Raw genomic sequence first — 17403 nt, forward strand, 5'->3', positions numbered from 1 at the left:
CACCCCCTCCACCGTGGACAGCTAGCTCACAGTCCCACGGCTGGGCCGCACTACTTTCCCGTCACAGCACCCCCTCCACCGAGGACAGCTAGCTCACGCTCGGAGCTGCATCAGCATTCCTCAGGTCCTATCTCAGACCCTATCTCAGGTCCTATCTAGGTGCACTGACAAGAAACTCGAGGCGCCGAGAAGTGAAGGAAGCCTGCCCAGGGTCACAGAGGGAAGGCGATGACCGCCGTGGCCCCACTGTGGTCATCTGACCCAGAGCCCACACCTTCCCTACCACACCACTGAAGGGTCACACGTGCTCCCTCACCTGTACGTCCCCACCCTGACTTGGCCTAAAAGCTTCTCCTACAGTGAAGTGAAATAAAAACACACCTGCTCCTTCCCCCTCACGCTGCAGTGGGGTAATTACAGGAACCTTAACCTGGGAAAGTTCTGGGACTTGCAGACCCTCTGTAATGTGGCAGACAGGCCTGGTGGTGCAGTGGTTAAGCACTCGGCTGCTAATCAAGAGGTCGATGGTTTAAACCCACCAGCTGCTCCGCAGGAGAAAGATGTGGCAGTCCGCTTCTCTAAAGATTTACAGCCTTGGAAACACTATGCTGCAATTCTACTTCATCCTAGAGGGTTGCTATGAGTTGGAATTGACTCAACGGCAATGGGAGCTTGGGTCTGGTGATGTGACGTTCTCTAGTCACTCTGTGAGAATGTGCTGGGCCTGTGCTGTGTTCCAGGCACTCTGCACATGCTGAGGGATACAGTGACAATGTGAAATTACTCTGAAAACTAAAACACATCGTCAAATAAGGCCTCTCAAAAAAGCTGATACACTAAGGGTCCAAGGAACTTACTGGAACTATCCAGTATCTCAGGGCAGCAAGCAGAGAAGAGCAGGCTTGGGGGCAAGGTTCCGAGGAGGGGGCAAACATTAAGTGCCCAGGGGCGGCGACGGCAAGGCCGGACGGGGGAACAGATCAAGAGCTTGTGGAATCCAGGCACCCAGGATTCCTCCCCAAGACCCAGAGAGGGAAACAGAAGCGCACGCTCAGGGACAAAGGACTGTGTGTTTAGAACTTCTGTCATGGACTGACTTATGTCCCCCAAGAAATGTGTGTATCAATTTGGCTGGGCCATGACTCCCAATATTGTGTGATTTTCCTGAATGTTGTAAATCCTGCCTCTATGATGTTAAGAAGGAACGACGGGCAGCAGCTGTTGTTAGTGAAAAAACCCATTGCCATCAAGTCGGTGCCGACTCATAGTGACCCTATAGGACAGAGCAGAACAGCCCCATAGAGTTTCCAAGGGGCGCCTGGTGGATTCAAACTGCTGAACTTTTGGTTAGCAGCCATAGCTCTTAACCACACGCCACCAGGGTTTCCTGTGTGTTAGTGAGGCAGGACTCAATCTACAAGATTGGATTGTGTTTTGAGGCAATTTCTTGAGATATAAAAGAGAGAAGCCAGCAGAGAGACAGGGGACCTCATACCACCAACAAAGCAGTGCTGGGAGCACAGCACGTCTTTGGACCCAGGATCCCTGTGTGGAGAATTTCCTAGTCTGGGGGAAGATTGATGAGAAGGCCGACAGAGAGAGAAAGCCTTCCTCTGGAGCTGACGCCCTGAATTTGGACTTTTAGCCTACTTTACTGTGAGGAAAAAAAACTTCTCTGTTAAAGCTGTCCATTTGTGGTATTTGTTACAGCAGCACTAGGTGACTAAGACAACCTCATTTATGGGCCTGTGCTTAACCAGCTATGTTCCTTCATCAGGGAGATCCTCTAGAACTCTCAAGAAACTACCCCTCGGATGAATCAGTGTGTTGGCAAACCACACGCCTAACTCAGGGGTCTTCAAGGTGACTGGAAAGGTGACTTAAAGTCCACCAAACTGGATGGTGCAGTCAACACACTCAGCTGCTAACTGAAAGACTGGAGGTTCAAGTCCATACAGAGGCACCTCAGAGGAAAGGTCTGGTGATCTGTTTCTGAAAATCCAGTTCTACTGACACACGAGGTCACCACGAGTCAGGGTCAACTCAACGGCAACTGGTTTGAGACTGGTGGACAGCGGGGAATACATTTTCCTAGTTCATTTCAATGAAGCTAGAGGAAGCTGTAACGGACCTGGACTTGTAAATGCTTTATATAATAATAAACATGACTTCAGTATCCCCACTCTGGATTTACCAAACGTTTTTGAAATTATTAAAAGATATGACCCAGGAAAACATGTAACTCCAGGTTAAAAAGCAATTGGGACTGCACACTATGCCCCCACAGCATTTTTATTTGGAGTTTTCTGTTCTGTTCTCCCCTGGCCAAGGAACTCGGGGCCAAAAGCAATCTCAGCCACCTTCTCTACTCTCTGCCCTAATTCTTCATCCCTGTTTTGCTACTGTATTACACGTCTGTCCTTTGCTGTTGGTCTGAGATGCATCAGCCTCAGTGTCCTCATTGTGGAACTCTGGGGTTCAGACACCAAATCATCAACAAAGGGGTGGGATAGTGTCTGTAGAGCCCCTGGGGAAAACTCAAGTCCACAGAAGACCAGACAGTGTCTGTCTCACACTGACGCTCATCCCCAGCAGTGAAGGGTTTTGAAGGATGAGACTTCAGAATCATAGCCACAGGAGCACCACCAGCGAGCTCCTTGCTCCTCCTGGTCACTGCACATGCTCACCCTTAATAAGGCCACCAAACACCTCGGCACCCGAGATGGCTCACTTCTGTTGAGACACATCAGGGTGCTCAGCCAAGAGGGCCTGAAGCAACTCCCACCCTGGCACCGTGCACCACGTACCAGGCTGCCAGGGGAACAGATGAGGTGGATCCGCGTGGTGTAGGTGGTCAGCCGGCCATCACTAGTCCTACAGGCTGAGCCGTTCACATACTGGAGGAGGAGGCTGCCCCTGTACTCGATCGTGGGACCTGCCCACGCAACACCCAAGTTCCTGATGGAGACGGTCTCGGAAGACGAGCCCTGGAAGCAAATATGTCTCATGAGACTTTCCTTGGAGGACAAAACACATGACTCCCTCGCTCTGATGGCGCGGAGGTCATGGCTCCCATAAAGACGCGTCCGTGCACCTCTGCACACAGCAGGGCAGGGAATTCTAACCACCGGACTGTACTCTCCTACCTCCTTTAAAAGACTCCCAGGCTGCCCGTAACAGAAGCCAGAAAAGGACACTCCTGACAAGCTGTTTTAAGGAAGCCGATTTCTAGAGCATACGTGCATCTTTAGAAGCACCCGAAAGCTCCGGCAGGAGCGGAACCCACTGAATGGTGGGGCTCCGCTCAGCACCCAGGGAGCACAGACACCTGGACCAGCCACCCTCGGCCACTCAACGGAGCCGACTCCTCCCAGCTAGTCCAGAAGCCACAGCTTCGGGAAGCAAAAACAACTTTTTTACAGATATCTGCTGAATCCCTCAAAAGACACCTTTTGATTTCTGGCTTCTCTGCCCTTTACTGTGATCAAAGGTCACCAACACGAGGAATTTGTTTTTTTAGGTTTGGCCCACATCTGTGGGGAGGACATCGGCTTACACAACCGGCCCCACACACTCACACCGAGGGCTCTACTCCAGCAGCCAGGCCGGCTCTGATCCGAGGGTCCCAAAACAGCCTCTCCACCCACTCAGTCACATGCCAAGAAGACATGCAGGACGCCGGGGAGGCAGACTCACCTGCTCGTGCTTGTACTTCATCTCGCACACAGCGGCAAAGCGGTCACAGCCGGGCACTGGGTTCAGGGGCCGACAGACGTTGAGGTAGTACTTCCTCCAGGTGGAACGCTGCCCGGCGTTATCCATGGCGTACCAGTTTCCCCCACGGCTGCCTCCGGGTTTTGCTAGGCTACAATTTCAAAGCAAAATGCATGCTTTCAAAGAGCTTACACATGCCAGTGTGACATGTTTCTGTGTAGAGAAATGTGGACCCATCCAATGAAGCATGACTGGCTTGCCGTAATTCACAGTCAATGTGAGCACAACTGACCCTCACTGTACCTCACGGGCCGCAGGCCTGAAACTGCCCCCAACCATCTGTACTGACGGTTGTGGTTGCAAACAGTGATGCTAAAAGCTCACAACAGGGGTAGGATGGTGTCCGTACACCTCAGAGGAAGGCTCACGCCCACAGAACACCAAACGGCACGTCGCACACTGATATCGCAACAACCACCAGGTCATCGTTAGGACTCGTTCAGCTTTGTGAGCTCCCCATCTCGGCCCTGCGCCCCACAGCTAACATAACTTCCCAACATCAGCTCCTGCAATCTCAGCCCCCATGCTGGACTCAAGGTCAAGACCAAGCAGGTGAACCCTGAGGAAGCCGCCTCACCTGGAGAGGTCATACTGCTCCAGCGTGTAGGGATCCGTCACTGCACACTCCAGGGGTTCCTCAGGGCAGGCGTAGCTGGTGTACCACCGGAAATTGTAGGTAGAGTTGTCTTCTTCCTAACCACACACCAAGGAGGGAAACGGGAGAGGGGCGGCAAAAAGAAAAGGAAACATTACACAAAGCCAGCACTTCAAAAGTGACAGTGGCATTTTTAAAATAAAAACCCCATCTCTCATAGAGTTTAACATCAACAGATGAATGAATTAACAACAGGTAGTCTATCACACAATGGAGTATCACTCAGCCACAAAGAGAAAGAAGTCCTGATATGTGCTATGACATGGACGGACCCGGAAAACATTATACTGAGCAAAGTATGTACGTCAGGATAAGTAGCGTGACTCTACTTACACAAAAATATCTAGACTAGGCCAACGCACACAGACCAAAGTTTCTCAGTGGTTATCTGGGACAGGAGGGAGGAGGAAATGGGGAATCACTGCTTAAAGAGTGCTGTTATCTGTTAAGGGGGATGGAAAAATTTATAGATATGATAGCGGGGATGGTTGCACAATTCGGGGAATGTAAAGAATGCCACTGAATTGAACACATAAAAACGGATGGAACAGCAACTTTTTTTTTTGTTTCTTTGTTATATATATTTCACAGTAATTTTTTTTTTTTTTTTTTAAAGTTTACTTTGCCCATCTCCTTTCATTTTATTAAAAGGAAGACTGCCCAGGAATCAGTTAAGATGGATTCGAGCCTCTGCTAAGCGGGGCCGAGGGATGATTTTGAATGCTTTGGCATGTTTCGGACCCAAAACTAACAGGATTGCAGGCTGTCAGTGAGGTGCGTGGCCCACTGACTAACAGCTCCGAGAGTGACCACATGGCCCAGGTACCTGGAAGATCTGTGAGGAATGATGAAATCAGACATGATAATCACGCCAGGAAACCAGACTCGTCAACACCAGCTCTGCTTCTAAATAAAGGGCCCAGGACAGGCTCATGTACAAGTTTTTGGGGGTGCTGGAGTGGGGGGATGTAACAGTGAACCTCTGGGAGCATCACTGTTTGTACCTCACCGACTGTAAAAACCACACTGCAGACTGGGAAAGTCATGAGCCCTGGCAGCGATGCTGTTCGTCCCCTGCCTTGCTGAGATGGGCATTCTCTCTTCCTTTCCCTCCCCGGCACATGCACACACATACACACACAGGACAACGCCCACCTGGTATTCAGGGACACCTATTCCAGCATCTCGATCACAAAGAAAAGTGATAAGTGTAGCTCTTGGCGTATGCTTTTCATTATTATAGGGTGTACCGTCTTTGTAGTTCAACTGGATCATCCCATCGTAATAAGAAAGCTTAGCATTACTCAGGCCCAAGTTCCAAGCCTTCTTGTCACTAAAACAAACAAATGAACAAATGTCTCTCAGAAAAGACACAACCGAAAACACTCTGATGCTGCGAGGTTCAGGGAAGGGCCAATGAGCTGTAATTCCCAGGACCCGGGGTTGTGCACCCCTCGAGTCCCGGGTAAGGATTTCTAAGTGGGGCACCCTTGTGGGGCTAGGGGTTTAGAGAGCTCCCTCTCCACACCGCCCCCCTCACTGGGACCCAAATCCACTCTCAGCACTGCTGGCCCAAGGCACAACTCCCTCCATTCGAACTAGAACCACACAGAACGGAGAAACGCGCACGAATATCTAACATCTGAAAAGCACAAAACACACGGAACTAAAGTGTCATGTAAATCCACTCTTCTCTGAAGCTAAACTCCGAGCACCCTCCAGTATTCAGCCAGGTCTTCTCAGCATTTAAATCCTTGCTGCAAATGTAATGGTATGTCATGATATTAAGAAAGAACATACCCATTCCTGAATAAAATATTTGTTAGTGCAAAAACCTCAGAACAAATCCACGACTAAGAACAATTACTTGCCTTTTTGATATCTGACATGCTCCCGAGTTTGCCTCACAGGAGTCCACAGTCACAGAACCACACACATTTATGTAAAAGTCATACTTGTCTGTTTCAACTCGATAGCTGCCATTTTTCTTTGTGAGAAGTAACAAATCAAAGGAAAACCCTGAGCAAGGACAAAAAGATCAAAGTATTAAGGTCAGTCAGAACCCAGTCAACAAGGGTGACTTCATGCCAGCAGCATAAATAGACATTTCTTCCTGGGGACAAAGATAATCTTCCCCTTAGGCCACCAGAGCTGTGATTACTAACATTTTCCTTGGAAACGGATTCAACACCACCAACCCCTTTTACTGTGTGAACCTACAACTCTATTATCAAAGCCCGTAACTGCAGGTCTAATAAACAACCAGTGTATTCAAAGCTCCTAATACAATCACAATGCAATGGCCTTCTTGTCAAGTCTCCCTAGGGTAGGTGTCCTGCCTAGAATTCCTGTGAAAAGCCTTTCCAAACATTGTTTATTTTCTTTGTTCCCCAGGTGTGTCATTACACAAACTTATCTCAACAGTGAATTTAGACAGTATTTTTAGTATCTCCAACAAGCCCTGAACATCAGATTGTCAGGATTTTGGCCAAACAGTACTAACATAATTCTAAAGGAGGTTATCTCTAAAGCAGTCATAAAAATGTTTAAAAAAAAAAAAGAAGCAAGCAGTTACAAGTGACACCAGACAACACTCACCTGCCTGGGGATCAAAGACTGTGCAGTTCTCGCCCTCTGTCCTGGCCAGCACGCAGGCAGCAGCCGTATGCCACTCAAACTCATAGAAGCAACCATTATCCCCAGAGCTTCTCAGCACTGGAGCACTTTCTAAATCACCTGTCAGTGGGGGAAAAATCTATCACTAACCCATTCCTGAAAATCTTCCCTTATTCTCACTGTGTTAAAAACAGACTTGGCAGAAACAAAACAAAACCACCACTGCCAGAGTGGATTCTGACTCATGGCAACCCCACGTGTTACACAGTAGAAATGCTCCATAGTTTTCTTGGCTGTAATATTTACGGACACCGATCGCCAGGTCTTTCTTCCACAGTGCTGCTGGGTGGGTTTGAACCGCCAACTTGTAGGTTAGCAGTCGAGTGCAAACGGTTGGTTCCATCCAAAAAAACCAAAAACTCACTGCTGTCGAGTCGATTCTGTCTCATAGTGACCTCACAGGGCTTCCAAGGCTGTAAATCTCTACAGAAGCAGACTGCCACATCTCTCCTGTGGGGCCGCTGGTGGTTTTGAACCACTGACCTTTCAGTTAGCAGCTGACTGCTTTAACCACTGTGCCACCAGAGCTCTTTTATTCCATCCGGGGACGTTTATTCTTACTCTGTTAAAAATAGACTTGGCAGAAGTGGCGGGAAATTAGGTAAAACCCACTGAATGTCAAAAAATGGTCATATTTTGACCTAGCCCACAACTGGGAACTCATCCAAAGGAAACACATCAACGTGGAGTGGGGAGAGGCTGTGGAAGAGTACAGTTACCCACGCTAGAAACGTGCTATTATTCCAGCCATCAGGGTGTTTAAAAATAGCACAACCATGCCTTACCAATGAAGGAAAAACCAAACCAAACCTACTCCTGTCGAGTCAGAATCAACCCTAGAGGACAGAGGAGAGCTGCCCCACAGGGTTTCCAAGGCTGTAAATCTCTACAGAAGCAGACTGCCACATCTTCCTCCTGCGGAGCAGCCGGTGGGTTCGAACTGCCAGCCTTTCAGTTAGCCACTGAGTGCTTTAACCACTGTGTCACCAATGCTCCTCACCAACTAAGAGGTCCCCCCAAAATTACACATATAACTGTGAAACATATGACAGCATTTACAAAATAGTGCTATAGCTTGAAGAACATAAAAATGTGTGCACATGTATAGATCTGGACTCTAAAAAACAAAGCACACCTTTATATTAAGGTAAGTGAGGATGAATACTGTGTTTCAAGAGTTAGATTATCGGCAACGTTTTAAACTGATTTTTTCCCACCCTGTGGAGGAAGTTAAGCAACTCGCAGAAAACACCATATCACAAGGAAGGGGAAGCTGGCTGACACAGCTGGTCCAGAAAAATCACAGCAAAACACCCCCTGGTGGCTGGTGGAGGAGAAAACCCAGCTGACCCATCTCCCACCACCGACGGTTCTGGAGCCTCCAATGCTCAGTGCCCCTCCTTCAACCTGACCTTCCAGTGATCGAGGAAGAACCAAGGGTGAAGGACAAAGGCACTCCTCTGGCAAAAGACATTTAAACATGTCCCCTTTTTCTTCCTTTTTTAATTTTTACCTGGCTTGCACACAAGTGTGACATTGGTTTTTATTTTCTTGCCATGACCACAATCATCACCATCTGAATAAGAGAGCTGAATGTTTCCTTTGTCTTTTGTGGGAGAAGAAATAAATTTTCCCAGATTTTTATTTCCATTCTTATCTGGAAAAGAGAAAGGTGGCGGGGGGGGGAGCGAAGACAGTTAAAAATAATCACAGCACAGATGAAAGAGCCAGTTGCTATCAAGTCGACGTCGACTCATGGTGACCCCATGTGTGTCAGAGTGGAACTGTGCTCCCTAAGGTTTTCGGTGGCTGATTTTTCGGAAGCAGATCACCAGGCCCTTCTTCTGAGGTGCCTCTGGGTGGACTCGAACTGCCAACCTTTCAGTTTAGCCAAGCACTTAACCGTCTGCACCACTCAGGGGCTCCGACACAGGTGAGGAGGCACTCAAGTCAGCAAAAGCCCAGCCTGGGCACCACGAGCCCTGCCCCAGCCTACACAGGCAGGCCGGGACAAGAAACAGGCTTTACTTAAATGACAACCCTGACAGGGCGGCCGCGTGGGGGAGGGCTCCAAGGCCACCTCCAAGCGCCATGAACGAGAAGCGCCGACCTCCACGGGCACAAGAGAAAGACGAGGTGGCATGCATGTGGAGTAACACGATCCCCCCATTCTCAGGGGCCTCAGCCACCCTGCAACATGGATGCTTTAGAAAGCACAGCCAAGGAATTACAACAGTACCACGAACAGGGCAGGAAGTAACCAAATCTGTTCAGCAGGCCAGCCAGGGGGCCACTCAACACTCTGTCTACTTGCTTTACTCTAAAATATAAAACTTTGTCCAAAAGGCCTTCTTAAGCAGGCTCCTGGACATGTTTTAAAAAGACCACATTGTAACTTGCACAGTTAAGAGAGGTTTCCATCAGAGCAAGAGACCCACAATCGTTTCTGAATACTGGGATCGCTCCTAAAATCCAACCTAGGTTCACAGTCCTCACCTCACATGTGTCATAGACGCTAACTACTCTCATCTCCAGGCACTTGCAAAGTGAGACTTAAATGACAAACAGCTACAGTGCTAAATACCTATTTTAAATTGAGAAGTCTCTACCTGACAGCTATACAATTACAGCTAAACAAAAGGAAACCAAGACGTGCAAGTACTCTTCTACCAAGGCTATGACATACCATTTTCCTTAAGTCAGAACTGTTGAACAAGTCCAGGTAGTTAGTGTTTTTGCTGCTGTTAGTTCATGAAGTCGATTCCAACTCATGGCGGCCCCAACTCACAGCAACCCCACGTGTGCAGAGTAGAACTGCTCCACAGAGTTTCCAGCGCTGTGACCTTTTGGAAGCAGATCAGCAGGCCTGTCTTCCCAGGCGCCACTGGACGAGTTCAAGCCACCAACTCTTCAGCTAGCAGTCAAGTGTTTAACCGTGTGCATCACCCAGGGACACATTAAGAAATCAAAATCACTTTTACACAAGGGCTGGCAATGTGATTCTCCAGGTTACAAAACGGAAAGATAACCAAATACTTCCCAACGGGCTTCTCTGTGTTGCCAATTACAAGCTGGCTTTAGCAACGTCAGGCTTTGGCCAACTTCAGGATAATCGAAGTTCTACATTTTTCAGAGTGCACCACAAAGTTTCCTACGATTGAGTCATTAAATTTTTTTCTTTATCGTCCTTTATATGTTGAACCCAGAAAAAAGAGGCTTAGATAAGCCTCGGGATGATTTTATAATTCACTCCAGATTGGGTGCAGCTGAGTATCCCCCTCAGGCCCACTCACCCACAGCACACACAGCCGCGTCCTCAGGACATCCTCTCGCCTGGCCCTCCTGCAGCACTCGGTGACAGATGTTAATGAAAAAATGCTTCTTTTCCACATCTGCCTGGCTGCCATCCACTGCTTCCCAATTCTGTTCCCGTTCTGTAACGGAAAAAAGTGTTTTAGTGAAAGGCAATGATTATTCCTGTGAGTCACATCATCCGTGGTGCTGAAGCCAAAGGAAAGGGGCCCAGGACTCATGAAGCATTTCGTCCCTGTCACGGGCTGAACTTTGTCCCCAGAACAGTTACGCTGAAGTCCTAACCCCGTGCCTGTGAATGCGACCTTGTTTGGGGTAATGGGGTCTTTCTTTGAAGATATTATCAGTTAAGCTATACCAGAGTGGGGTGACTCCTAGCTCTGACCCCTTCCGAGTGGTGCCCCACGCGAGGGAGGCACGCCCAGCGTAAGACAGCGTGTGAAGAATCTACAGGCCACAGTAAACGAACGCGGAGAATGGCCGGCAGCCCCCAGAAAACAGGAGAGCACCCTCAGAAGGAAACACCGCAGCCGATACCCAGATTTCTAACCCAGCCTCCAAAACTGTGAGAAAATCAATTCCTGTTTTATAAAGACACCCACTTGTGGTGTTTTGTGACAGCAGCCCCAGGACGCTAAGACAGCCACCCAGCCTCTGGCACCCACATCTCTATAACCCAGGCGTGCTGAAGGCCAGCCTCACCAAGACTCTGAGGCTGCTCATTTAATGCGCTGGGAGCAATCCACACCCCAACACTTACAAGAGGAGGCTTAAAAGGGGAAATAGAGAATTACACAGCAAAATCCCCCAAAGCCCCCATGGTATGAAATCAGAAACTGAAAACCAGATCAGGAAACCAACATGGCCTGTGGGTCCGGCAGAAAGACACACCATCCAGGATGCAGCTAACTTCCAGCCTGCAGAGGGCCATGCGGCAAGGAGAAACCGTGACCCTGTACATGTCGGAGGCCCAGAGGTCATGCTCAGTGCCCCATGAAGACACACAGCGATGGTCACTGAACCCAAAAGGGGCAGAGTCCAGTCATCTCCCAGCAGAACTGGATCCAAACTCGACAGCAGGTGGCGGAAGCACGAGCTCAGAGCACTACAGCAAACCAAGAGGGGCCACAAGGCTGTCATCTTTACGGAAGTGACTGCCACACCTTTCTCCCGCAGAGTCACTGGTGGGTTCGAACCACTGACCTCTCAGTTAGCAGCCGAGAGCTCAACCAACCGTGCCACCAGGGCTCCTTACAGTCACAAAGGCATAAACTAGAACTTGTATGTGAGGAAGGAAGAAGAGATATAAAAATATATCTGGAGGAAAATTCTTATTTAAAAATGCTCCTTTGGAGCTGGTTGAATGGACACAGGAAATCGGGGTGGAAAGCAGTATGCTTTCACAGTATAGGGAGAGTAATTAGGGTCACATAACAACGTATAAATTTTTGTATGAGAGACTAACTTGAATTGTAAACTTTCACCTAAAGTACAATTAAAAAAATAAAATAAAAATAAAAATGCTCCTTTGACATGTCGGGGACTAGGATTTAGAAAGCAAAAACTCCACGGCTCCCAGTTGGTGATACAAGTATTGGCTCCAGCAGCCTAAAAGAACCCACAGATGAGTATGTGGGTAAACGAGAGCCCGCCCTGAACTAGTCTCAGACAGGGGACTTTGTAAGGCAGCAGGAAGGATTTTAGCTCTTGCCTTGTATCTTGCTTAGCATTATCTGGGTGCAAGTGCTACAAAAATCCTGCAGCTTCCCAGACACCCAGAGCTGTGGCAGGAAGGCTGCTGGACGCATGGATGTATCCGAGTCCCTCACAGATCCAAGGTTGTGTCCTGTACACACTGACGCTAAGAAAACCTCGACTGAGGATCAGTACCACCACTCAGCTTACTGGCAGAAGGCAGAGGCTGGACAAGGCAGGCCCCTGCTCAAGGAAACAGAGCTGGTTGTGGCTGCACCAGTCCTCAGCCAGGCCTCTGATTCCAAGTTAGAGCCCTTTCCCGCTGCATAAAGTCCACCTCTTTGTGAGCACGCTTGGCCTCAGCACAGACGCACACACCCCAGGCGGTGCCCAACACAGAGCATCATGGTGGAGGCCCACGTGCACGGGGGGCTCAGGACACACCACAAAGGAGGAACCCCCCTTTCTAGGGCTGTGCTTGTCAAGCCAGACGAGGACTCAGACCACATGATGAACAGTCCTTCAGCTGTTACAGAAAGTGTAACTCTGTGTAAGTCACTCTCGGCCTTCGGCTGTTATCTCCACTTCACAGACGCAACTGTCTGCGACAGCCCTGCTTCCAGGGCCGCTGAAAGGGTAAAACTACAAGGTCCCCAGCTAGAATAGTCACCCGTCACAAGCTCCCACACGTATGAGTCAACCTTCTGTTTGCTAAACGGTAGCCCCACGAGGGCGAGGGCAGACCCCCTGCTCCCTGCAGCATCCCTGGCACCGAATCCAAACGCTCAAGAAACTTTTGTCTGGTGAATCAATCAATGCGATTCAGCAGGCGTTCGCCAAGAGCCAGGCCGTCCAGGACCAGCCCACCTTACAGTTCACAGCACTTTCCACTGTCCCCAGAGCTCAGCCACCTTCTCTCCCAATCCACACAAGAGAGTGCCGAGGGTGGGAAGGCAACACGACCCCGCTGACCAACAACAAATGAGCCAGGGAGACCCAGGCGGAAGGCCTGGACCAGCCAGGCACAAACCAAACCCCAGCCCACCACCCTCAACACCAAGCGTGTCACCCTGAGGCTGAGAGGTCATGTGTTACGTGGGATACTGCCTGCTTGAAGGCTGTTGCAGGAGTTGAAACTAAAACAAGGATTTAACTGAAAGCACAGGCCTGGCACACAGCAGGCTCCAGCAGTCTTTACTAAACTATCAAAGGATGAGGGAGGGAGCGCAGCCAGAAAATGGCAATGCCAGCCCCGAGTCAGACGTTCCGCCTATTTCAGCGCTATTTCTAATAATCTGTGCTGCTGTGTGAGAAGACCGGGGGAAAGCAGGTCCTGACACAATGAGCTGACCATGTTAGAGCAAACAGTAGCGGCGTGTCCAAAACCACTCTGGGGAGAGGCGTGAGGACTCCCCGGAGACGCGGACGTCACCCCGTAGCCTCTCCACCCACCTGAGTGTCGAACCAGAGGGGACAGGTCATAATGCCTCCTCCCATCGCTGAGGCCACACAGCAGGTCCTCCTTCTCCTTGACGCAGGCGTACTTCGTGTCCCACGTGAAGAAGTAGGTGCAGTCCACCTCCCCTGTGAACACGGGGGCTCCTTTCCCATCGTTACCTGTGGAATTGGTCAAGGGGAAAGTCAAACCCCAGGATGCGACCAACCTCGGAATGACAGAGGAACAAGGGAAGAAACACTAAGAAGGACCCAGCTGATGGTCCGGTTAAAAAATCCCAGTCCCAGCTCCCTGGGGGCCAGAGATCAGAACAGCTTCTACTACATTTCAGATACTCACAGACCCTCCGTGCAGGGCCTGATCCCGTTCATTTAGGAAGAACATACTAAGTCAGTAAGAAGGCCGTCTACAGCCGCTGCCAGAGGAGATAAAGAGGGTACTAAGGGGGACGGGTGAGTGACAGAGCAGGCTCTGTGCTCACAGGCTGGGCTTCCAAACAGCCTCTGGGGTGGTGTGACCCTCCACACGACTCGTCTTCTTTCACAACCTCTCCCTTAACCACATAACCCTGAAAGCACCATCCCGCTCCCCAGCCGCCAAGACACCCCCAACACCCCGCACGCCACAGTGTGGCCTCCCAGTGCTTGGAGTCCACGAGCAGCTGCTGACGGGGAGCAGAGGCTGCCAAGGGGCTAAGGACTCTCTGCCCAAGCAGAGGCGGCAGCGTCCATGCCTCCATTCCTCTCTGCTGGAAAGACAGTGCCACCTATTCGCCGAACGTCTACCCTTCCTCCTGGGCGCAGAGCTAAGCTACACTTCCCAACCTCCCTTGCACTGAAGGTCAGACCATGCAACTAAATTCTGGCCCATTTATTTAAAAAAAAAAATACTGTCCTCGTTCTGCAGAGACCTGGGAGGCCTAGAGGCAAAGACGGCAAGGCCTAGGTCCCTGAGTGGCTCCCTGGAGCAGAGCCCCCACCTCCACGCTCAGCCCCCAGCCCCTACACAGAACTGTGGCGTGAGTAAGGAACGTATTGAGCCACTGAAATTGGTGGGTAGTTTTTATTAACCTATCCTATTTCACTCTTCCCAAAAAATGACCCAACATCCTTGTTTGACAGAATCACTGATAACAAGGCATCACATTATATTGAACTACATGTAGGTTATTGACACAAATGGTTAAAATATACACACACGTAAAATGGCTAAATGAATAAATCTATGCACCTTTGTATCGTAAATATTCATGAACATTAGAGTCATAGGCATAAGTAATTCCAGAAGATCCAAGTTAAACTATAAACCACATTACATTACAGAGCCAATTAACACACATTCACACTCAAAAACACATTATCATGACATTTATCCAATAAGCAAAGAATCCACGAAGGCATTTTCTCAAAAGACTCTGCAAGTTTAAATTTGAGCAAAGCCATAATGAAATCATTTTATAGCACATACAGTTTGCTCCAAATTTTGGAGTACTGAATCACGGAGCAGGAAGGAATCGTAAATATTTTATGCTCCAACTTCTCCTTGGGAGGATGCGGGAAATCCTGCCACAAAACCCCAGCATCTCTCTGTCTCCCTGTAACACTCACAACAAAAACAGGCTGGTAAAGCACTGGCTTTTTGATATTTGAGCATCGTTAATTCTGTCAGGTACAAAAACAGTATTGATGTTACGCAAAGGAATGCCCCTTTTTACAGGCAGGGTGAATGAAGTCTTACAACTCATCGATGACATGTAGTTAGTATGAAACAAATTGGGCGAAACCTCGTTGCTGTTACTTGCTGTCAAGTCAATTCTGACTCACAGCAACCCCATGTGTGAAAAGTAGAATTGCCCCATAGGGTTTTCAAGGCTGTGACCTTTCAGAAGCAGATCACCAGGCCCTTCTTCCTAGGTGCCTCTGGGCGGGTTTGAACTGCCAACCTTTGGGCTAGTAATTGAGAGCTTAACCGTTTGTGCCATCCCGGGACTCCACTGGCAAAACATTAATGACTGTTATACCTGAGCGGTGGGCATACGAGTTTTGATTGCAATGTTCTACTCTTATATTTGAAATTTTTTATAACACAAAGTTAAAAAGAGATCTTCAACATTTTTTTCAAGCCGTGGCTCCTGCGATATTTAGCTTTCCTGCTCAATTCTTCAGTGTCCACTCCCTTCTCTGTGAATCCATGACTACGTGTCCTTCCCAATACCCTCCTGGTCTGTTTGGATCTTTCCGGATCTTCCCAGCGGCCCCAAATTAGATCAACACACTCTCAAAGATCTCAGTCAAGGCATTAATAAAAAGCCTGAACAGGTAGGGCCAAAGGAAAGCATGACCAAGTTGGTGGGCGACATGGCCAGGCTGGCGGGTGACATGGCCCACAGGAGTCTGAGAGCAGAGCAGTCGGGGCCCCAGGAGACCCCGCTGGAGGAGAGGTGGGCTGGGGCACTGCCAACCGAGGGAATCAACCACCAGAACCAAACTGTAATCATCTGACACCCCTGCCAAAACCTTGGGACTTCTCGCTGATTTCCAGAAAAGTCCAAACCCCTTGGCAGGAAGTAGAGGGCTTTCTGACCTTGCCCCAATCACCCTTCCAGGCTCTCATGTTCTGAAGACTTAAGCCTTCAACCTGCTCACAACCACCCAGACATATGCCTTTGCATGAGCCATCCTCTCAGCAAAGAACGCTGGCCCCCACGGCCCCCACGGCCCCCACTTCAGCGCCTGGCTCATCCACTCGTCCTTTAAGACGCAGCTCAGCCATCCCTTCCTCTTGGCAACATTCCCCCAACCGTCCTGACCCCTGTGGCCGCCCCCAGCCCCGGCTAACGTCCATGCCTCTCTGCCGGTAACGGATGGGGTGACAATACTCGACAGTGGCCCCAGTAGAACATGTGTTACCCTGGGCTATAACCGCCACCATCCTGGTCTCTCTCTGCTTCCAGGCTGTCAACGCTGGACAGCTATGACATTCCTCAAGGCATCCTTAGGCTTAACAGGGTCGAAGCACAGTTGGTACTAATACAATGTGTGCTGAACAAATTCACGGACTTTCAATCAACTACAAAAACAGGGCCAGCCAATATGTTACAATGTAAGACTAGAGCCCACGCGGACGAGTAAGGAGAGCTGGCCCAGCAACAAGGCGTCCTGGGAACAACAGTACCTGAGGGGCAGATGTGACCACAGTATGAATGGGACATTCTGGTTTAAGGCATTTCCATCTGGACTACCTGAAGCCAGTTCTCTTCTTCTTCCACTAGGAAGTTTAGTAGACTTTGGTACTCAAATCACAACTCCTCCTGACAGCTTCCTCACAGGCACAAACTTCCAAAGCAATTGACTTCATGCAAAGCTGCCTCTCAACCGATCCTGTGGTGAATTGTCTAGAAATCTGCCCCATGATCACATCATCAAAAGCTCTGCCACGCAAAAGTTGTGTGATAGATATATTTAAAACACTATCAACAACAACAAAAAGAGCAGCTGCTGAGGCTGCTTATATACAACCAAACACCTCATGGGATTTGGTTTCTTGGTTTGGGGGTTTAGGGTCGTGGTTTCATGGGACATCCCAGTTAACTGGCCTAATATCACGTTTAGTGCTTCTGTTCTATCTCCTAGTTCGTTGCATAGTGCCTGGGGTCTTAAAAGCTTGCAAGAGGCCATCCAAGGCACGTTAATTAGTCTCTATTCACCTGGAGCAACAGACGAAGAGAGTCAGGAGTAAGAGGAGGAAATGGATGTGTGGCTTATTGCCTCCATGAACAACTGCCTCCTTTGCCATGAGACCAGAAGAACTGAACGGTGTCTGGCTACCACTACTG

General features: G+C 49.3%; 1 protein-coding gene across 1 annotated transcript in view; it reads right to left on the bottom strand.

Moving 5' to 3' along the window:
- Window positions 1-17403, bottom strand: part of IGF2R (insulin like growth factor 2 receptor) — a 118963-nt gene that overhangs the window by 42792 nt on the left and 58768 nt on the right. The window contains exons 11-19 of the mRNA XM_023728639.1: window positions 13565-13729; window positions 10399-10539; window positions 8619-8762; window positions 7028-7165; window positions 6301-6448; window positions 5585-5762; window positions 4352-4467; window positions 3697-3865; window positions 2808-2987 (exon numbers count right to left, since the gene is read on the bottom strand). Of these exons, the coding sequence (XP_023584407.1) occupies window positions 2808-2987; window positions 3697-3865; window positions 4352-4467; window positions 5585-5762; window positions 6301-6448; window positions 7028-7165; window positions 8619-8762; window positions 10399-10539; window positions 13565-13729 (1379 nt within the window). The remainder of the gene's footprint in view (window positions 1-2807; window positions 2988-3696; window positions 3866-4351; window positions 4468-5584; window positions 5763-6300; window positions 6449-7027; window positions 7166-8618; window positions 8763-10398; window positions 10540-13564; window positions 13730-17403) is intronic.

Source organism: Trichechus manatus, unplaced genomic scaffold, assembly GCF_000243295.1.
Source record: "Trichechus manatus latirostris isolate Lorelei unplaced genomic scaffold, TriManLat1.0 scaffold00002, whole genome shotgun sequence".
In the NCBI taxonomy this organism is placed as follows: Eukaryota; Metazoa; Chordata; class Mammalia; order Sirenia; family Trichechidae; genus Trichechus; species Trichechus manatus.